General features: G+C 44.6%; 1 protein-coding gene across 2 annotated transcripts in view; it reads left to right on the forward strand.

Moving 5' to 3' along the window:
* GNAO1 (G protein subunit alpha o1) overlaps positions 1-23,410 on the forward strand; it is a 175,722-nt gene that overhangs the window by 137,668 nt on the left and 14,644 nt on the right. Inside the window, exons 5-8 of one of the 2 annotated variants that reach the window (XM_044269538.1) lie at positions 6,855-6,983; positions 9,054-9,183; positions 16,243-16,396; positions 18,242-19,342. In XM_044269538.1, coding sequence (XP_044125473.1) covers positions 6,855-6,983; positions 9,054-9,183; positions 16,243-16,396; positions 18,242-18,429 — 601 coding nt within the window. In that variant the 3' untranslated portion in view covers positions 18,430-19,342. Of the gene's footprint in view, positions 1-6,854; positions 6,984-9,053; positions 9,184-16,242; positions 16,397-18,241; positions 19,343-21,211; positions 21,366-23,410 lie in introns of those variants that run through there. The other variant, XM_044269539.1, reaches the window with a different exon arrangement.

Consider the following 23,410-nt stretch of genomic DNA (forward strand, 5'->3'; position numbering starts at 1 on the left):
CCTAGTTTTGGATCACTGACGTGCGAATGAGGCATAGTTGGTTGAAGCTGATGGTCTTTCTGCTCTGCTGTTTCCATCAGTCACATCGCCACTGAATGGTCCAGCAATGTTGGTGGAATTTTGACATTGGGACCTCCACTGATCCAAGTGGAATTGATTGTTTAGACATACAGAGAATCCACATAAGTGGTGTACTGAACTACTATAGTGGCACCTGAGGGGGTTAAATGGTCAGGATCTGCGTTTTCTTTGATTCTAGCCATTACAGCAGGATGCTGGCTGTCAGTAACAGGAGTCAAGCCCACATAGCCACTCAGATGTACATCTCCATGGTGCTAGTAATGGCTTAAAGGAGTTGATAGGTCATCAATATCAGATTGGCATGGGTCCGACACCCCTGCCGATCAAGCTGTACGGGGAGACGACGCGCGCAGTGAGAACGTGCCGTCTCCCTTCTCTTTTCCTGCTGCTGCTGTCCCATAGACATACAGCAGCGCACAGGAAGAGAGAAGGGAGACAGCACGTGCGCACTGCGTCGTCTCCCCGTACAGCTGATCAGCGGGGGTGCTGGACCCCTGCCCATAGGATATTGATGACCTATCCTGAGGATAGGTCATAAAAAGAAAAAGGCTGGACAAAGTCTGCAATACACATTACGATAAAGTAAAAAATATATATTTGTACCTTGTTAGCCAGTGGTTGTTAGCTTTTAATGGCTAACTGAAAAGGTGATGACACAATTGCAAGCGTCCGAGACCACTTAGGCCTCTTCCTCGGGCATCTTGTAAGACAGTATCTGAAGAGTGACATATTTATAAATAAATAAAAAATATATATTTATTTACAAATATGTCAATCTTCAGACACTGTCTTACAAGATGCCCGAGGAAGAGGCCTAAGTGGTCTCGGACGCTTGCAATTGTGTCATCACCTTTTCAGTTAGCCATTAAAAGCCACTGGGGAATCTAAGGTTTTCTTATCTGCACATTATTACCGGTATACACCCAAGACTGGCGTTAAGAATTTTTATTTTCTATTCAGCACAAATGATGACGTTTGCATGTGGTAATTGTGGTTTTGTATAGGAAGGAAAACCACTGACTGTAAATGGGCCCTCAGATCACACAACATTGTGTGTGTGCATATATATATATATACAGGATAAATAGCTGGTACATTTCTCCTTTGAGAGCAGCTTTTCCTGACACAGTACAGACTGTGCATACAGAAGTCGCCTTGGAGGAATCTGGATGCAGCTCACACAATTTGTTGTAAATGCAGGAGAACAGAGCGGTGCTGTAATCCTTCCCTGCTGAAGATAACAGCTCCTCCATCATCCAACCACTCCCCTCAACACCACCCACGACTCTCCGTGAATCATTCTGCCTCCGCCACCTCCTCTTTCCTCCATTCTCCTGCCCCTTCCTCTTCGCTCTCCTCTCCAGTAGGGGGAGGGGGGTTATTCAGCTTGCAGCGTTCACCGTGAAATTGGAGGGTGGGGGCTCACTTTCTCATACTCCCCCCGCCTGAGATACAAATAACACTGAGAAAGGCAATGGCTGCCCAGCTGTAATATTTCCATGTTAGAGGCTGCCCCATTGCTCCGAGCCAATCCCTCAGCATTTCAATAAATCCTCGGTTTCCATAGCAACCCCCGAGCTCGCTCTCTTTCTTCGTGGCCGCGCTGCCGAGAGATGAAGATCATATGAAAAGATGTGAATCTGTGCGCACATATGCTGCACCTCCCGGGGGGGTCATCGGAGGGCGCACATACAGACAATGCACACGTCGGATCTGCGGCTGCATGGATCTGTTCGAAGTTCATGTCCCCTGCTGAAATGAGCGCGTTCATGCATCTGTGCATTAGCGTGCCATCAGATGAAATGGAGGCCGGACGCTGCAGGAGAATAATACATGCTGGGCTGTTAGGATACCCCCCTCCCTCCCCATTGAAATAGATGATAACGGGGGCGAGCGGAATGATTTCCCAGCATTCCATTTTGATGTCATTCTGACCAGTAAAAAACAGGATCCCCCATTCCATAAGGTCAGAAAGCTGTAAAATCCGATGAGATCCATAAGAACGCCTCGTCCTTTTTCTCCACAGACTCAGAAAAACCCACAGCGGACCTTTCCCCCGTATTTTACGTCCTTTGTGGACATATTCTTAGACTGGACTGACGTACGTGGCACATCTTCCGATGTAGGAACACAAAAACGGGGGGAGGAAGCACTGAATCTATAGGACACCTGTGGTGCCTATCGGCTCTAATGGTGCCTGTCAGGTTTCTGTTAGGCCTCATGCACATGACTATCCATTTAGCGGTCTGCAAAACGCGGATGCCAGCCAAGTCGCCATTTCTTTTTTAGCTCCTGTAGAAATGTCCTATCCTTGTCTGCAAAACAGAGAAGAATAGGACTAGTTCTGTTTTTTTTGCAGCGCCGCAGAACAGACATACGGATGCGGACGAACACGGTGTGTCGTCCCCATCTTTTGCAACCCAATTAAAAGGAATGGGCCCGCATCCGATCTGCTAAAAATGCCAATCGGATGCGGACTGACCATAGTCTTGTGCATGAGGCCTTAGGGATTCCGTAATTCTGCTGGATGCATCTGTATTTTTGCCTACCACAACCTCTGCCACAGATGTGAACCTAGCCTCACTCACTATGAATCTGTCTGCCTCTCATTGAATTCTCCCCTTTCCAGTCAATCCTGAATGCGGATGCCAGGCTGCTCCTGATGCCAGTCCACTGCACTTGTGGCCAGTTGTTACAAGTTATCCCCTATTCCAGTATAGGGGATAACTATTAGATCGGTGGGGGACCCTACCGCTGGGACCCCCAGTGATTATAAGAACGGGTACCCTGTAGCCTTTGGAGCCCCCCAAATGAATGGAGTGGCAGGTCAGGCATGCTGCTCCATTAATCTCTATGGGAATACTGGAGACAGCGGAGTACAGCACCATGCTATTACCAGAACGCCCATAGAGATCAATGGAGCAGCAGTGCTCATACCTGACCTGACGCTAGGTACCCGTTCTTGGGGGGGGGGGGGGGGTCCCATCCACCGATCTAATAGTTATCCCCTATTCTATGGATACAGGATAACTTAACAGCCAGAATACCCCTTTAAAGCGGCTCTGTCACCAGGATCAACCCTATTAAACCAGACATGTTCCAATTGATGGGTAAAAACACAGATTTTTCTGCAGCTGTTTAGCATTCAGACAAAAGAAAGGTATACCGGTAGTTTTAATCAGCATGACGAGCCCCACCAGCCAGTATGTCTGGTCTAATAGGGTAGATCCTGGTGACGCACAAAACTCTCCATACATCTCCTCCCTCATCTCTGTCTACCATCTTACCTGTGCTGTATGTTTTGCTGACTGACATCTGCCATAATCTGAACCTCTCGCTCCCATCTCTAAGACTTCTCCCGAGCTGCACCAGCTCTCTGGAATCCGCTACATGCTCTAGGAGCCATTACACCTAGAGGCTCTGCTCTCTCTGCAGCTGCCGCGCCCTCTGCACTTTGACAGGACCAGGCGGTGAAAACATCCCAATGCTTGGCCATGTCAAGTGCAGAGGGCGCAGGCCCTCTTCACGTAACGCAGGCCCTATAGAAATGAATGGGGTTGCGTGAAAATCGCATGCATCCGCAAGCAAGTGCGGATGCGGTGCGATTTTCACGCATGGGTTCTAGGTGACAGTCTATTCACTGTATTATTTTCCCTTATAACATGGTTATAAGGGAAAATAATAGCATTCTGAATACAGAATGCTTAGTATAATAGTGCTGGAAGGGTTAAAAAAAATAAAAAAGTTAACTCGCCTTCTCCTCTTGTTCGCGTAGATGCCGGTCTGTTCTTTAGCTGTGGGCTAAAGGACCTGTGGTGATGTCAGATCACCTGCTCCATCACCATGGTGATGGACCACGTGATTGGAGCATGTGATCTGACATCACCTCAGGTCATTCAGCCCACAGCTAAAGAACAGACCGGCATCTACGCGAACAAGAGAAGAAGGTGAGTTAACTTTTTTATTATTTTTAACCCTTCCAGCACTATTATACTAAGCATTCTGTATTCAGAATGCTATTATTTTCCCTTATAACCATGTTATAAGGGAAAATAATACAATCTTCAGAACATCAATCCCAAGCCTGAACTTCTGTGAAGAAGTTCGGGTCTGGGTACCAAACATGCACGATTTTTCTCACGCGAGTGCAAAACGCATGACAATGTTTTGCACTCGCGCGGAAAAATCGCGCATTTTCCCGCAACGCACCTGCCTCTTATCCGGGCAAAAAACATGACGCCCGTGTGAAAGAGGCCTAAGTGTAACAGCAACGCCCCCGTTGCTCCTAGAGACTTGTTTGCATATATTAAAACATCAGTCCAAAGTAAGGTTACAATGTTAGAGCATAACTGTTGCCTGGTACAATTATTAAAGAGGTTCTCTGAGAGTAGCACATCCCCATGATGTCATCAGTATCTGATCGCTGGGGGTCCGATACCCTTTCTTCCCACCAATCAGATGTTTGAAGAGGCTGTGGCACTCCGCTGAGCGCTGCAGCCTCCTCACAGCATTGTATAGTGGCCGTGCTTGGTATTGCAGCCCAGGCCTTTTCACTTGAATGAGCTGCACATAGGCTATGTGACCAATGAACAATGACGTCACCGGCCTGGGAAGAGGCCTCGGTGCTCGTCAGACACCGTAGCCTCCTCAAACAATTGAACGGGCGTGCCAGGAGTTGGACCGCCACTGTTCATATATTGATGACCTCTCCTGAGAACAGGTCATCAATATTGTACTCCCAGAAAATGCCTTTAAAATAAGGCTCCATTTACATTGCGTTTGAGACGTCCATCGGTATACCTCCTCCAGAAATCACACACAACAGTTTGTGGCGTAAAAAAAAAAAATTGGAACCCCCGATCCAGTGGAAGAATATTCCTGCCTCCCAGACGACATTAGTGTCTCTGGAAGGGCCCGTGTGACTGTAGTAGAGGGTAGCTGTGATCGATACTGGAGCCTAATGGGGCACATTTATAAAATTAGGCACAGATGAGATATGCTGTACATGTAAAGTAGAACATGTATGTGCACATATGTATATGACTCCCGGTCATCCGTTTTTTTTATTTTATTATGAGCTGCTATAATAGACACGGCCTACAGGAGAGGCGCTGTATCTGGGGGTCTAATCACACAACCTGTCACACGTTCACACGACGCGGACTCCGCGACACAATACCGGCGGTGGCTGCATGTTGTCTGCCTCCTATTGTTTTCAGTGGGAGGCAGCAGTACAGTTCTTGTGGCATGACAGACGGGCGCGGCTTAAAGCTATGGTGGGCGTCCACCCCCGGTTCAGCTCCGCGGCATCTAAAGTCAAGAACACGGGGGTTTCTGCTCTGTGAACATACCCTAAAGGTAGGTGCTCCACACGGGTAACATGGGTGCACAGTGGATTTTACCTCTACATTAAAAGCTGCGAAAATCCACAGCAGAAACTTCTGTTCAGAAAATTTCCACAGCGCCTGGATGGGATTAGTTCTTATCTCATTCCCTTGCCGCTACTGTATTCTGCTGCAGATTTTCCATCCGCCCGTCCAGACAGAAAGCCCTCAGCAATTTGGCAGCACTGCCCACTCGTGACAATGGAGGACAGGTGAACCTGTCATTTGACGAAATTACATTTTACATAAGAACGTACTCCACATTATCCAAACTCTGAAATTTATCACCACGCAGGGGAAAAAAAAACATGTAGCCTCAAAGGGTTAAATAACAGCTCAGCTACATCTGTATGCAGGCCATCATCTTCTGCACTGCCGGATCCTATGGGCAGAAGCAGTAACAGCGCCATCTGGTGATGGATATGAACATTACTTCTATGGGAAGAGAATTTGGATATAAATCCCCAGCTGAAGAAATGCACTCCCCGCTCTACAAACATTTGCCTCTATGATTTATTAGCGCTGTCTGATACAGGAATCATTGCAGAGATTTCATATTCCACCACCGGGGGGCGCACTTACGTCTATGTAATTCCTGATACCAAGTATACTGGTACTGCTACAAAGGATGATATTGCTGCAGTTTTTATATAAAATCCACAGCTGATTACAGTACTAGGCAAGTGACTCTTACCTGCATGAAAATGTACTTTATTAATTTTAAAATTTAAAGCACTTCAAGTATGTTGCACATTTTTTACATGTGGTTTTCACCACTTTCCATGTGACAGGGGAAATCTGCAGTGAATCCACAGCAGCACATGCTGGTTTTGCTTCAGATTTACAGCAAGATCGGTGGTGGATTATTTCTATCCTGGCGGACCTATTCTACTGGTGACTGAAAGTGGTTTCCAGGAGCAAAGATATTGATGATGTACCCTTAGGATAGGTCTTCATTGTCAGATTAGTGGGGATCTGACACCCAGACCCCCATCAATCAGCTGTTAACGGGAGACGCAAAACATTGTGTGGAACTGGTGCACCACAACTCTGAGCACCATGTAGTGGCCATTCTTGGGTACTGCAGGGCAACGTCCCATTCACTTGTATAGGATGTGCGTTAGTACCCAAGGTCAGGTGTGGTTTTCAGGCCCTGTACAGTTTACTTTGGGATCCACAGATGATCGGTGGGGGTGCTGGGTGTTGGAAACCCACCAGTCTGATATTGATGACCTATCCTATGGATAGGTTGTCCATATGTTAATCCTGGAAACCCTCTTTAATGCACTGAGACTTGATGCTTATGTTATGTACACTGGACCTTCATGTGACAATATTTTATACACATATTAAGCATGTACTAAATGAGATGTACTTTTATCATTACAGCTACCTAGACAGCTTAGATCGGATTGGAGCACCCGACTATCAACCTACAGAGCAGGACATTCTGCGGACCAGAGTGAAGACCACTGGCATTGTAGAAACCCACTTCACCTTCAAAAACCTTCACTTCAGGTCAGTGGTGGGAACAGAGATTAGAATTTCCGGGATACAACAGTTTGTCAATGGTTGACCACACCTTAGGTCAAGTGAAAGCCACTAAGGTGCTCCTCAAGTCTACAATTACTTTCCTTCCCAATAATCTTATGGTGCTGATTCCTCCCCTTCCCAGTAGAGGCTGCAGGGAAATGGTATTTCTAGGATCTTGCAAGTTAGCAAATATGGTGTGGTTACACGAGCAAGAACATTACCCAAGTGGTATTATTGGAACATTAGAACCTCAGAAGAGTCTTTTAACATATTAGTGAGCTGAGTGCTAAGGGTACTCGTGCACATCTGCAACCGAGGCGTGGTAACTGCAAGCAGAATGCCACTAATTCCGCGCCATGCCTGCCGGGGTTTTAAGTTGCAAGAAGTGGTAATCTGCATGCGGATACTGCGGCTCAGTTGCATGTGTAGACCAAACAGGCGTGAGAGATACAATAGGGTTCGAATCAAGCCTGTCCAACCCCTATTTCTCCTAGTAACAGACATTAAGGGCTGTGTTAGACTCCCCAATGTTGTGCGCCAGTGGGTGATTACACAGGCCGAAGCAAACTCAATGTGGGAGGAACGTTTGGTACCTAAATTGTTCCCCCCGTATTCGGTTCTTTTGATTCTCAGCAGCACATCTCTGATTACACAGGGAAAATGTGCTGCATCTTTTATTCTGATGAACGAGGGCCATCAGCCTACAAACAAGTGTTTGCTCGATTGTACAGGACAGTTATCGGGAACCAGCATTCCTATGAACGTTCCCGATGTGCTGTCTAATAGGGTCCTAGGGATGAGACGAGAGATTGCCTATTGTGTTAAAAGCATCGCATCCCATCAAGAATAAGACATAGCTATGAGGTCCTCCAAAGCTGACAGTACTTATTTGAAGAGTAGCCAGTGCCCTAGACAAATACTAATTAATAGGAGATCAATACGGTTGCATACGCCCGTCCTGCTGGAAAAAGATGCACCAACTTTATTTGGAGAAGCAGATCTTAATATAGGCCATGCTCCTTCCTTATAAGCCCCAACCACTGGTTTAAAAAGGGCCATAGGCAATATAAAAACTCAAAGGTCACAACATTTTTGCACCAGTGATGCGTACGCAAAAATATGCAGTTTTTGATGCCAGAAAACGGACACAAAGGCCATGATTAATCAGTCCCTATGTCCCTTTTAGTCATGCATGCAAGGGTCCATGACTCTAAGATTAGGGTGCAGAGGGTTGCCACGTGGCCCCTAGCCTTACAGGGTCAGCATTGGAGACTTTATTTTATTAATGTCCCTGCTAGGTAGGGAAAAAAAATCCATTACTGACTCCTAACCCTCCAGAGTCACACCAAAGACCTCCCCCCTCCCCAAGAGCAAAATCACTTCCCCTGAAGGCAACTTGAGTTGTGGGCATGCACAGAGATTTTAAGAACTTGACAACTCTGTACTAATTGCAGCATTTGCAGCCTGGAGGGTACGCCTTTCAAACATCAGACATGGTTAGGAATGTCATTAGATGGATGTAATCTTCTCTGCCTAGCACATTAACTGATCTTAATGTTCTCTTTAAATGTCTTCTAAATAATTTTCACTTCATCACATTGACTTCACAGGATAGATTAAGGCGTCAAGTTATTCACAGAACAAAGTATGATCTGTGATTGTTCCTTGACCTTCACTGGACATAAGTGCTTGCACCCTCTAGTGGCCAAAAGGTTTAAAATGTATTTTAAATGGGTTTTCAGGGATATAACATTCACGAGCAATCTGTGGGATAGGTCATCGTAGTGTCATCTGTGGTTGGACCTCCACTAACAAACAGGAAAACATGGACGTGGTACTTCGGCTGGTACTGCAGTAATCAATCCAGCGTCCAGTCTGGTATTGCAGCGCTGCTCCACTCCAGTGTTTGACTCTTTTAAAATGAATGAAGGATTTTAGATGTTTAATTCTGATTAGCATCTACTAAATGGACAGTTTCAGGGTGAGTTTGAAGATGACATGGAGGAAGATTCATGTGACTTTGAGGTAACTGGGGTCCTGTTGATTTCCTCTTAGGCTGTTTGATGTCGGGGGACAGCGATCAGAACGGAAGAAGTGGATCCACTGTTTTGAAGACGTGACAGCGATCATTTTTTGTGTGGCCCTGAGTGGTTACGATCAGGTTCTTCACGAAGATGAGACCACGGTGAGTCTTCGAATTAACAAATGTTCCATTGAAAATATATTTTTCCTTCATTCATACTCAATGTGTATGTGTACCGGCCTGAAAATCGGCACAGAAGACTGGAGCAGCGATCGGGACCCCGGGGTGGGGCAGCAATCAGGACCCCGGGGTGGGGCAGCAATCGGGACCCCGGGGTGGGGCAGCAATCGGGACCCCCCTGGGTGCTGCCTGTCCTATTATTTTTCTATTTGTAAATTTATTGAATTGACATATGTGCAGCAATCAGGGGAATCAGATGATCTTTGCAATGTATTTAATATCCGTACACTTATTATTTATTGGGTATTGTCTCCCCTCGTCTTCACGTACCTTGAATCTTTACATTTCTGTTAGTCTATACATATATGGTGGTCTTCTCCCACTTTCGATTACTGCAATATCTTCCACAGTAACCTCCAGCTTACCAATATGTTGCCACTGACCAAACTAATTTATTAAGTTTAGTGGTTTGGGTTTTATGTGGGGGTGGTTGTATTTTCATTCGTTTTTTTAAGTCTACCGGTAGGTCTGTAGTATTTTAGTATTTTAAAATAAAAGTCTTAAACTGATTTCCAGTCCCCAAATAACTCCTTTTGCTTACAGCATGGTCCATTTTTGAATCTGTATATTGCAGAGTATAACCTACAGTATAAAGAAATACTCCTCTGCCAACAATACTATTGTGCAATCGTTTAATAGTATACAGTGGGTTTAATAATGCAATGCATCATTGATATTATACCTTAGTGTAATGCAAAAGTACATGTTGACCATTGAAATTTGTAGAAACCCCCAAGTAACGCACATAAGTGCCAGGAGAGAGAGAGACGCTCTTGATGGTGCTCTTGGCTGCGGCTGGAATATTTGAAAGAGCGGTTTCTAATCCAGACTTCCCCTTTAAAGGGGTTGTGCCATAGACTACTTTTCAAAATCCTTAAATGATTTTAAACAATCATTTCTCCTTTCCTTTTTTTTTTTTTTCCGATTTACCTCACTTGCAGTTTTCTCTTACCTCCCATGCTTAAATCCTACTTCCTGATTTGTCATGTGTCTGCTGTCCCATCATGTCCCATACGATGTGTGCTGACATCAGCAGATAATATGACACTAGCCTCGCCCCTTGTTCTTACCAATGACTCTTCCCACGTCCTACATGACAAGGCACCAATGCAGGACGTAGCCTATAGCAACTGAATATCAACATAGATTTGCCACAGGGTGCAATGATCGCCTAATAAATTTACTATTTATCAAAATGGCCTTATTCTATTTGGGGCAAGTGATATAACAGCGGAATACATTTATATTTGTGGCACAGCCCCTTTAAATTGAATGTCCACCGGTCCAAGTGCTACGCTACTAAGCTCCCCCTAGTGGCAGCTACAGGAAGACAGAATGTTCTCATTTCTGTGGCTATACAGAGGGTTTGGAGCTTTGTAAAAAAAAAGTAGAGCAAAGATATATTATGGAATGAGTTAGCCCTGGACTTGGGACCTAAAAATGAAATGGTGGAATTCACGTTAAGAATAACCCTAACCTGACAGTATAATACACAGGACAATGGGTATAATGTAGCCACTAACAGCCAGAATGTCGGATTAATAAACCAAATATTTTTTTTAATTACCTTTAAATTGTCTTTTGAAAGTGGCAGTGTTGGTTAGAAAGAAGAGAAAAGGGTTTTGTATTCCCTCGAAAGACTATGTAAATTGCTCAGGTTGAGGAGTGGACGGGCCCTGCATACCGATCTGGAATGTGGCCGGCCTCCAACTGATTCATGCAGCATTTCCACTGCATGGACCTTGTGTGCCAGGACGGCCCTGGCACGCAGCATTGTCTCGGACTCTCTCTAAATTTGGGTGTAATGTGCCTCATTATTTTGCTTGTCAAGATGAAAATAGTTGTGAATAGTATTTCCCAAGGTCTGTACTTCACTCGTGTTGGGGTAGATGTCAAAAAGAGCATACAGTATTTTTGACAAAAGCTTGACAACATTCAGAGCAAGTAACTCCTATTACTAAGGGTACTTTCACGCTAGCGTTATTCTTTTCCGGTATTGAAATCCGGTAAAGGGTCTAAATACCGGAAACAAACGCATCAGTTTTGTCCTAATGCATTCTGAATGGAAAGCAATCCGTTCAGTATGCATCAGGATGTCTTCAGTTTCATCCTTCGTATGGTATTTGACCGGACAAAATACCGCAACATGCTGCTGTATTTTTTTTCTGGACAAAATCCCGGAAGAGTACCGCACTTGCCGGATCCGGCATTAATTTCCTTAGAGAGTTATTAATGCTGGATCCGTTACTAAGTGTTCCGGAAAATGCCACATCGCCGGATCCGGTTTTCCTGCCTGCGCATGTGCAGTTCTTTCTAACTTTGAAAAAATTAAATACTGGATCCATTATTCCGGATGATACCGGAAAGACGGATCCATAAAAAAAAAAGATATCAGTTTGCATACGGATTCTAACAACGCTGGTGTGAAAATTAGCCTTAGCTGTTTTTCCATAATGTATTAAAAATGTGCTGTTCAAACCCAAGCATCAGGTCAATCACAACAGTTTGTACATAGCAGTAATGCAGCACCTATAGGGCCCTTAGTTTATCTTTTAAAGGGAGTCTGTCATCACAGTTTCACCTTTTTTAACCCTTCCCATAGCTTTCTAGCAGCATTACAGTTGATAAAACCGTTACCTTTATATGCAATCGTGGACATAAAACTGGCAAAAATCATCTTAGTAGGATATGCAAATGAGGGCTCGCAAGTGCCCAGGGGCAGCGTCAACCTCGTAGGTGCCCAGGCAGCTCTGCCTTATTGTCACTTTCCCCCGCCCAGTCTTTCCCTCTGCCCGCCCATCCTTTCCCTCTGCCCGGGGCAACTACGACTGGGCGGGGGAAAGTGACGATAAGGCAGAGCTGCCTGGGCACCTACGAGTTTGACGCTGCCCCTGGGCACTTGCGAGCCCTCATTTGCATATCCTACTAAGATGATTTTTACCAGTTTTACAAGTCCACGATTGCTTATAAAGGTAACGTTTTAATCAACTGTAATGCTGCTAGAAAGCTATGGGAAGGGTTAAAAAGGTGATACTGTGATGACAGACTCCCTTTCACACCCGTTTTAAAAAGATTAGAAGGTGCTAATATAATAAAAAGGGGTTTTCAGACACTAAGGGTACTTTCACACTTGCGTTGCTTGATTCCGGCAGGCAGTTCCGTTGCTGTATGCAAACAGATGTCATTTTTTCTGACTGATCAGGCATTTTTCAGACTGATCAGGATGCATGCACAGACCGGAAGGACGGATCCGGCATTTCGTTATTTTGAATGCCGGATCCGGCACTAATACATTCCTATGGAAAGAAATGCCGAATCCGGCATTCAGGCAAGTCTTCAGTTTTATTCGCCGGAGATAGAACTGTAGCATGCTGCGGTTTTCTCTTTTGCCTGATCAGTCAAAATGACTGAACTGAAGACGTCCTGATGCATCCTGAACGGATTTCTCTCTATTCAGAATGCATGGGGATATGCCTGATCAGTTCTTTTCCAGTATAGAGCCCCTGTGACGGAACTCAGCGCCGGAAAAGAAAAACGCAAGTGTGAAAGTAGCCTTATACCGATGACCTCAATGCTCCTGTGAGCTCTGCGGCCTTCTCCAATGGAGCACAGCGCCATTGGTATCGCAGCTCAGCCCCATTTACCGTGCCTAGGCCATATGACCAATGAATGTCTATTATAAATTCAAACAAAATGTCAGTCTTTGTGAGTGTTATAGTAACTGAGGATAATGGGTCTGCAGGTATACTTGACTCCTGCACTTTAACGCTATAGACACCTTTGGACTCTATATATTTTTTTTTATGTTATGTTTCTTCCTAAATAAATTAAGCGACGTTCTAAATAGTCTTAATTTAAATTTTCTTTATTTTGCTTCTGCGGATTGTAAGTTCTTCACCTAGCTGCCGAATCCAATATAAGGCCTGATGGACATGACCGTATCCGTTTTGAGGTCCGCAAATTGCGGATGCACAAAATACTGATGCAGGCCACGTGAAATCCACCATTTTTTCTTCTGTGTGCTTCTCAGGGCGCAAAGGATAGAGCATGTCCTATACTGCTCTGCAAAATCCGGACCACAGACCCACTGAAGTCAGTGGGTCGGCAAAAAAAAAATATGAATCGCGCACACACACACACACCGCAACCATATTTTGCGGACGGCAAAACAGATACAGTAGTGTGCATGAGGCCTACATCAGTCGGAGTGTTGCTTCTGTTACTGACAGCTCTCTCTTCTCTCCCATCTGTAAAGGACCCTTTACACAAGCCAAGAATCGCACAGATTATCGCTAATAAGCGTTCCGAATAACTCATCAGCGATGATCGGGCGGTGTACATAGTCACTGGTAGCAGACCGTGCCATGAAAACACAATCTCCTGCCAGGAAACAAGTCCTTATGGGAAAGAGCGATGACCTTAGTGATCACTCCCTTCCATACTCTGGAGGAGAACGCTGCATGTAAGTGCAGCGTTCTCCTCTGATAGCGATCTGCAGGTTGTCTGGAAGGAACGCATCCTTCCTCACAATCTGCTGTAATATCGTCCCGTGTAAAGGGACCTTTACCCTGGGTTCAGACCTGAGCGTTCTGAAACGAGCGCTCTGTATGCGCGATTGTACAGGCGTTTACAATCGCGCATACAGAGACAGGCGTGCACACATTGTCGCGCGTTCCCGAATATCTATGTGCGGGAACGCGCGACAAACGCCCCAAAAAAAAGCTCAAGAACTTGTTTGAGCGTCGGGCGTTTTACAGCGCGATCGTACGCACTCTAAAACGCCCAGGTGAGAACCATTCCCATAGGGAATCATTGGTTTCTCCGTGTTGAGCGTTTTACAGCGCGTAGGAACGCGCTGTAAAACGCCCAGGTGAGAACCATTCCCATAGGGAATCATTGGTTTCTCCGTGTTGAGCGTTTTACAGCGCGTAGGAACGCGCTGTAAAACGCTCAGGTCTGAACTTAGGGTCAGTGTTACAGATAGCAGCAGGGAAGTGGAGGCGGTTGTACGGGGGGTTCAGAGTGTGTGAAGGGTGGGATGGCAGACAGCAGTACTTAAGGTAACAACTACCATAGTCTTTTAACGTTGATAATGGATTCCACGTGATAATAGATAATATGTTCTGTTGTTCTCCACTGTTGGGATCGAGGCGCTTGAAAATGAACTGATTTTAGAGCAAATATGAAATTGCATTTGTAACTTTGCACTCCTCCTGATCTCTATACGGCCGTGCACTCCTCCCTGGTTCTGCATTATTCTAGGAAGGTGCACGGTTATAAACTACTGTGTTTCCAAAATATATGGTGGCTGTCCGGTTAGCTGACTGCCACTGACATCCTCTGTACGAGCAGGTGCTACAAACGCAGGACCGAAGGTCCAAACAAAAAGTGTTGTGTATGTGATGTGATTTTTATGTTTTGTTCAACACATATGGCTTATTTTATAGATTCTTTTTGTATATTCCATAAGCAGCTTTTTTACAATTTGCAGAAGAAAGAATGTGAGTTTCTTGATACAGGTTCCCCTCTGCCATCCTCTTGTCCTGTTTATCTTGGATAATGTTGGACCTTCCCCACTGTCTAGTACTGGCAGGTCCTTTCGTCACTAACCGCACGCCGTAACTGTTCCCAGTGTGGCCTTCCGCCTGGTGTTCATCTTGAGACTTTTTGGTTGCTTTGTGCCTCTTGTTCACTTGCTTTCTGTCCTCATGGTCCTGCTGGGGAGTAACTCGCACAGCCTGCACGGTACTCTTTCTTCAAACACTTCTGCGTCTTCAGCACTTTTCTTCCTCTGCCGTCCAGCCTTTCTAACACCGCTACTTATCCTGCAGACATTGAGAGGCCCTTCAGATTCAGCAGGTATGAAGCTTCCTTCATGTTTAGATAGCCGTACAGTAGAAGTCAAAGTGGGGGTGCCCTGTCTTGAAGGACCTTGTCTTGCGCTCATAGCAGATGGCCTCATAGTCTGATTCTGCTTCTTTCTCTTCCTTTATTTCTGAGCTGTGTCTCGGTCTACTGGTTATATCATAACTTGTGTGAACTATCCCCTTGTAATCCATTAAAGGAAGCTGAAGACAAGGTTTTTCCCAGGTCACTCATCACCTGTCCAATTCTTAGTTAATCCCAAGGCCTGGATTGCCCTGGATTAATGTTATCTTGTAGTATTAAGGATCTACCTGGCTACTCAACGCATGATGCATGCACTGAACTAGAAGAAACACATCTCCACTAACATTATATGTCATCCCCTATATTGCTCCTGCTTGGTCATTCTAGACCTTCTTTGGGATTGAGAACATGCTAAATACTGAAATATAGAGAACACATTTTAGATAACGAGTTTTGGAAGAGCCACACTATAAATAGGTGCAGTGTATTGGGAAGAGAATGACTCGGAGGGGAGTGTGGCTGGAGAGCATGGAAATAAAATGGCTGAAAACGTATGCACAGGATGAGTGTTGAAGGGCAATATGAAGAACTTGAAATGAGGAGCCACAGAAATATTAGAGAAATCATGGTAAGGACCGAAGACGAGGAAGGTGCATGGCTACGGTGGAGTGGACATTGTGCTGTGTGAGAAAGATGGGAAGGTGCAGCGTGAGTGGCCTGGAATGACATGGTGGTCACAGGAGTCCACAAGAGAGTGAGCAAATGTACACGAGTGTCTGTACACACTGGACAGCATAAGCACCAGAAGTCCCCTGAAGAGCCCACACAGTGCAGAATAAGCATGTCGGTCCATACGAGAAGCATGAGCATGCAGAAGGAGGTGGAGAGGGAAGACAAGTCAGAGTAGAAGGGGATAGACAATGGGGATCCTGGTCGATGTGTTGTGACACGACATTGCATGTGCCTCATATATCAGAGGAGCAGATCCATCATACTGTGTAGTCATAGCTGTCCTCTCTGTGTGCACCCTGTGTACTCGGGGCAGAAGCGGTTCTGAGCCTGGGTGACGCGCGGCTCTTGTTTGTGTTACAGAACAGAATGCATGAATCCCTCAAACTGTTTGACTCCATCTGTAACAACAAGTGGTTCCTTTACACTTCCATCATCCTGTTCCTGAATAAGAAAGATATCTTCCAGGACAAAATCGGAAAATCTCCACTTACTATCTGCTTTCCGGAATACACAGGTACACACGCTCCCACAGAAATGTCAGCCTACATTGCATTAATCATCACAGCCGTGGTGCTGCAGCCTTTACTGCCTGCAAAATGAATTGGCTCCAAACAGAAACTAAAAAATCTAGGTCACGTATTCCCTTAATGTGCCTGTGCCTCTAGGGCATGGAGAAGGCAGCCATTTTGTAGCCTTAACTTACACCCTTAAGAATACTTTCTATAGGTGGACAATTACTTGCAAGGGTTCTTCAAAATATTGGCTGTGGTAACACAACTGTGAATAATGTACAAACCTTACTGGGGAGCAAAACCTCCATACAGCGAGGGTCATTTGTGCACAAAACTATGTGCATATGTGTTTAATTTTAAGGGGATGACCCACTTCACCTTGCATGGAACTGGCCCCGGTAAGTGCCCCATGGCAAGACTGAAATGTCATCCACAGTACAGTGCGAGATGTTAAGTCAACTCTTCCCATGGGTGTAAAAGCTACACGCCGTCCTACAAGGCAGCAGGCACCCCTGCTTGGACACTGGATGGCACTTGTTCATTAGTACAGTCTACCGCTTGACTACCCTGTTCTTAAAGGGGTTATCCCATGAATAATGTAAAAAATGAGTCCTACAAAATCTAGTACATGACAGCCTCTTTCTAAAGCTAGAACCAGCCCTGTACCTCACATGGATCCAGAGATCTCCTCATTCATTGCTCTGCTAGATTTAAATCAAGCTGTAGGGCTATGTCCGTTCTTATGGTTATGTCCTTTCTGCTGCAGCTGGTGACAGTTGAGCTGAGCGTGTCCTTCTATCTCAGTGAGCAGGACAGAGAAATTAAAAAAAGAGCAAACAGCAGGTGGCGCTATACAGATAGATTTCATTAAATCTCGGCGACTAAAATTTTAATTACATGCAATTACAAAAGTATTCAGATCCAGGTGCTGGTTTGAAAACTGTAGAATATTTTTCATGGGAAAACCCCTTTAACAAGTGTACAGCATGTTAACCCAGATTGCCGTGGGCCCTGCTGGAGTTTTTGTGTAGCTAGGTAGGACATAAAACATAAAAGGGCATCTGTCAGCAATTTTGTACCTATGACACTGACCTGTTACATGTGCGCTTGGCAGCTGAAGGCATCTGTGTTTGTTCTATGTTCATATGTGTCCACATTGCTGAGAAAAAGTATGCTTTGATATATGCAAATGAGGCTCTAGGAGCAACAGGGGCGTCGCCATTACACCTAGAGGCTCTGCTCTCTCTCTCTCTCTGCAAATGCTGCACCCTCTCCACTTTGACAGGGCCAGGCATGTGTTATGATGTTTTCACTGTCTGGCCCCAGCAAACAAAGTGCAGAGAGAGCGGAGACTAAAGGTGTAACAGCAACGCCTCCATTGCTCCTAGAGGCTCATTTGCATGTAATAAACTTTATTTTTCTCAGCAGTTCGGGCACATGTGAACATGGGACTAACACAGATGTCTTCAGCTGCCAAGCGCACATGCAACAGGTCAGCCAGTTTAATAGGGACATATCTTCTGACATTTTTATAACCTAGAATATCCTTTTATACTTTGTGGAGGGAAACCTTCAAGCCCTACAGATGAGACCGCCTTGACAGAATTTGGTAGACCTAGGTGTCCTTGTATAAACACACTAATATGGCAGTACGAGCATAAGTAGGCTACATGCTGTAGATATATATATTGAAGACCTATACTTGGCTGCATAGCGATACACACCTCCCTTCACCACAGTAAAGTTAGTTGTGCACAGTATACTTTTCTCAAACATATATAAAATATTCCTGAATATGTAATGGAACATGTGTATGAAGAATCCCGCTGCTCTCTCCTCTCTTGCAGGTCCTAACTCATTCACTGAGGGTGTAGCCTACATTCAACATCAATACGAGAGCCGGAACAAGTCTCCGAACAAGGAGATTTACGCGCACGTCACCTGCGCTACTGATACCAACAATATCCAGTTTGTGTTTGATGCTGTCACCGATGTCATCATTGCCAATAACTTGCGCGGTTGTGGCTTGTACTGATTTTGCTGTTTCTATGAAATTATTGCCTAACGGGCACCTCTATGGAGACTTGTGTTTATTGGTTTTCGGACACCTCCGGTTGCACCTTGTAATTTTTGTCTTATCGGTGCCATATTTATACACGCCCTAGAAGCCTATAGTGTTTGCCAGCTTAAGGCGTAAAACACTATTGCTTAGGGCATGTGTCACCCACCCAACGCGTACAGCTAAGATACCTTCATCCAGAGCCTATGTAGCACCTTATTGTTCAGGAGGGACTCTGTCTAAAGGCCTGTTTACATGAAGCAGCTGATGTACGAGCCTCCCATGAAGATAATGTTCATCAGTGACTAAAGCCATCATCCAGATTTTAACATTTCACAAAGTTTCTGTCTCCGACCTGTAGTGTGCTATCTGAAGTATTGACGATCAGAACAATACGGCCAGTCTGTAACGTCTTCATGTAAATGGGTCTTTACAGTGCCTCAAATTTACCTATTTATCGACTGTGAGGGTGAAATGGGTAACTATGTTCTATGCCTACACGTGCCTCGGGAATTGTGCCAACATGATCTCCATATCACATCAAACATGCTTTCTGAAGACCCTTTTTCCTATTAAATTAAGTGCCAAATAATACATTGGATTCAGTTCAATTGATTGATAGGTTCTTGCTCCAACGAGTTGTGCTCTAATCTAAATTTAGTGGTTCGTATCGATACCTGTGCTTGCACAAACCCCCTGCACATTTACAGGGGAGAAGATTGGATGTTCCGAGCTCTCCCCTCAGATATTGCTGCCAAATATGAATTTATTATAACCGTTTTTGTTTTGTTTTTTGTTTTTAATTTTGTGTGGAATTTCATGATACTCGTGAGATTCCGGCCTTGTGTATGTTAATAAAGTTTTAAAACACTAAAATATGAAGCGTCTGGTCTGTATAGTAGTCGCGGCCTCTGTTAACGGATGATTGTTCTGCATATATTTATTTTACTGCAACTGTAAGTACGAGACAAATGAGTGGACAGTATTTGTGATTGTGAAGGAGGGTGTAACTTGTAATTTTTTTTTTGTGAGGCATTGCTATACCATGTGGCTCCAAATAATCAGGAGGTCCAGTCATATCCACACCTTTCAGCATTTTGGAGATTGTGCTTGCAGTTACAGTGGCTCGTCCCATCCTACTGGAGCCGACGCTCTAATTTACTCAGATAGCTGCCTGAATTTTGTGACCTGCCATTGAAGAGGACTTGTCCCCTGTTTTTTAGTAACTACTTGAATCCCCTATGAAATAACAGTTCTGGAGCATCTATTCTTCTGACTGTTGTGCCATTCCTCTGTTATTCCTGCTTGAAGTTCAATAATAGGTATAAATGGGTGTTGGGGGGGGGGTAGGGGGGGTTGCTAGGATGAGACAGGACCCATCAGTTGCACTGGATATTTTACTGAAATAGAAATAAGAAACCCCTCTTCTTCAAAAGAGAGGTCTTTAAGAGGACCTTTCATGGTTTGGTATTGCGATAAATACCTTTACTTGTCTGATATTTTAAAATATCGCTCCGGGCCCCCCCCCCATAGTTTTCGTGCTCAGTATGCTAATGCTGAGGATCGGTACAGGGAGGAGGAGATGCCAGGGTTTCTCAATGGGCGTCTCCTTCCCCCTGGCTGTGCCGCGATCCAACCACATCGGAGAGCGTCACAGCCAGGATTGGATTGCGGCACAGCCAGGGAGAAGGAGACTCCCATTGAGAAACCCTGGCATCTCCTCCTCCCTGTACCGATGCTCAGTATTAGCATACTGAGCACGAAAACTATGGGGTGGGGCCACAGCGGTGCGCAGGAGCGATATTTTTAAAAATCAGGCAGGGTGGCAGCATCAGCGGGGGGTGCCCCCCAAGTAAAGGTATTTATCACAATTAATACAGAACCATGAAAGGTCCTTTTTAATAGAAGCCTTGCTTTTTTTTTTCCCCCTCTGTCAACCAGGAGCAACTCAGACTTGGTTAGTCTGGGGTGTATCCACAGTCGCTGCATTGAAGCACAGTTGGTAAAGATGCTGACGGTGTCCTAAGCTGCAGAATGCTGCATGCTGATCAGTCAATAATGTCTTGGCACCCGCTGTGATCTCAATGATCTAGCTTTACTAGACCAGAACAATTATGGTTAAGAAGGCAGCTACGGAGGAAGGACTTCATATCATTTCAGGGGGGTTCGAGAGTTGACTCTTAAAGACCCCTTTCCCCTCAAAAAGTAAGAGTTTGTGGCTCTCCAGGTACCACCATAATGTCTACTGTGCCCAGAAAGTTATTACTTTCAATGGTACCTACAGCCACCCATCAATGATTGTACAAGATGCTATGCTTGTAGTTTACTGTGTGTTTGTATGTGTGCTTCATGATACACTGTAGAACTGGATAGGGTGATGAGCTGTTCAACAGTATCATATTAACATTCACCATTGACCTGGTCTATATCATATTCACATTACTCATACTCTTAAATAAAATGTATAGACTTCGTTTTCCTTGGGTAACCAAACGGAAGTGTCTCCTCCTTGGGTTGTACTCTGCTGCCGTTACATGAATATTACTGCTACTATTACATGAATGGCTCTTGGTGTATTAGGTTGTCTCCATGCTACTTGGATCTTAATGCAAGATTATTGGAGGAAACTTAAGACTTTAATAATGTTTTCCTTTTTCTTTATTTTACACTGGTAACCATTCCTCCCTCCTCAGCCTAACTCCTTTTCTCCTTTTCTTTCTGTCTTCCACCTCCTGTCTCTCCTCCCTCCTTGCTGCAGAACCGAATGCACGAATCTCTAATGCTCTTCGACTCCATTTGTAACAACAAGTTCTTCATTGACACATCGATCATCCTCTTCCTCAACAAGAAGGACCTGTTTGCCGAGAAGATCAAGAAGTCTCCTCTGACCATCTGCTTTCCCGAGTATACAGGTGAGGATCGTACAGAAGACTGTGGGCTAGATTTACTGTTGAAAATGTGCCCAAAAAACTGGCGTACATGTTTTGCACCACTGTTTTTGCACACTGTTTTTTATCCTTTTATATACCTTGTTTCATGTGCCTGTTTCTGTAGTAAAACTATGCCAACTTATAGGTGGTGTAAACCTAGACTACACAGTCTACAGATGCTGTATAAAATAAATGAAAAAAGAGGGAGCGTATGTTAAGTAGATTGAGGGAGTCAGGAGAGTTTTGTAGATTGGAAAATGCAGAGGAGTGGAGGGAAAGGAATGGGAAGGAAAAAAAGAGATGGGTAAAGAGGATAAGGTGGGTGGGGTGGGGGTGAAGGATGGGAAAGGATGTAGGGAAGAAATGATTGTGAAGAGATCTGTGTGTGGATCTGGGAGGTGATGAGGGAGGGATGATGTAAGAGGTGTAGGCGCCAAGGGATACCTAGTCTACAGATGCGCCAGATTTATCAGCCAGCATCAGCCCCTGTGATAAGTCTGGTGCTTTTTTTTAAACTGTTTAGTCTAAGTTTACACTGTCTTACTTTTAAGGTTGAGTGAATTGACCTTCAGATCATAGATCCGAACTCAATTTGTTCAAATACTTCAAATTTAATGCTGTTTCTAGGGAAGAAACATCCGAAGTCGATTCGCATAAAACTTAGTTCCAATACTGTACAGAGCAGGAGCTCCATACAGTATTAGAATGTATTGGCTCCGATGAGCCGAAGTTATTGCTTCGCAAAGTCTCATAAATTAATTTGTAGTTTGAAAAACCATTTCCCGAATTCGTTTTATGCGAATCGACTTCGGATATATCATCCGAAGTCGATTCGCTCATCCCTAGCTGTTTCCATACAGCATTAAAATGTATTGGCCCAGTGGAGCCAAAGTTCATCTCGCCCGAAGTCGCGTCAGACTTGAATTACTACAGTAATGAATTACTACAGTATTTATATCTGCATACTTAAAAACAATTTAAAATGGCAATCCCAACTGGGCTTTGGTACTTGTTGGTACAGTATCAAAAGCCCACTTCAGATTGCTATTTTAAATAGTTTTTAAATACGCAGATAGGAATTCACGGAAGTCTCACGCGACTTTGGGTGAGACGAACTTTGGCTCCACAGAGCCAATGCATTTTAATGTTGTACATAAACAGCATTAAAATTGAGGTGTTTGAACGAATCTTCGCTCAAGCCTATTACTTTTAGCAAGCATTAGCCTAGAAATACCGCAGTTCTGGAACCCGGACAAAATTTTGGCACACAAACTTTTTTGGGGCATGCGGGAAGAATAGGAGTAGTATTCATGTGCACTTTCGCCCCACCTATCTAATAGGTGACCTTGATTAAGGTGGTACATATAGGTGTGTGTGCTCCTCATCCCACCGGCTGCTGTTGCACATATAGCGTGTTGCTCCTAGTTACCTCTATGTGCGGGGTCTGCGCTCCTGAACATAAATGCATAACGGCATAGGCAGGTTTAGCGTAGGACCCGCCTGAACTGAGACCACCTTGTCGCTTGGTAGGTGGGCTTAGATGTGTTTTGATCAAAATGTATTGACCAAGTGTCTCAGATTTTATCAATAGAGTGAGGGCTTAGTCCATATGTTACGCTTGCGTCTATTATTATAGTGCATTATTTTCTGTGATTTGTATAAATGTAGCCATGTACATCCGCAACATTCATTATCATATCGTGCAGGATGTTTTATATATTTTTTTCCGTGATTTGTTGACCTCTAATCAGACCTCAGATCAGAACCCCAATGTGCAGAATACCCTTATTCAGACCTCATTCTGAGCCCGAATGTGTATAAGACCCCTATTAAGACCTCAGATCAACCCCCATGTTAATCAGACCGCAGTGCAGACAAAAAAATAAAAATCAACTTACCTCTCCTGCTCCAGACCATGTGCGGCCGAGGAAGCCAAGGAAGTGGTGAGTACAGAGCCTGCATGGGGAGGGCTGTATTCACCGGTCCTCCTGTACTAATGAGCACTTCCATAATGGAAGCGCTCTTTA

This window comes from Bufo gargarizans, chromosome 10, assembly GCF_014858855.1.
Source record: "Bufo gargarizans isolate SCDJY-AF-19 chromosome 10, ASM1485885v1, whole genome shotgun sequence".
Taxonomy (NCBI): Eukaryota; Metazoa; Chordata; class Amphibia; order Anura; family Bufonidae; genus Bufo; species Bufo gargarizans.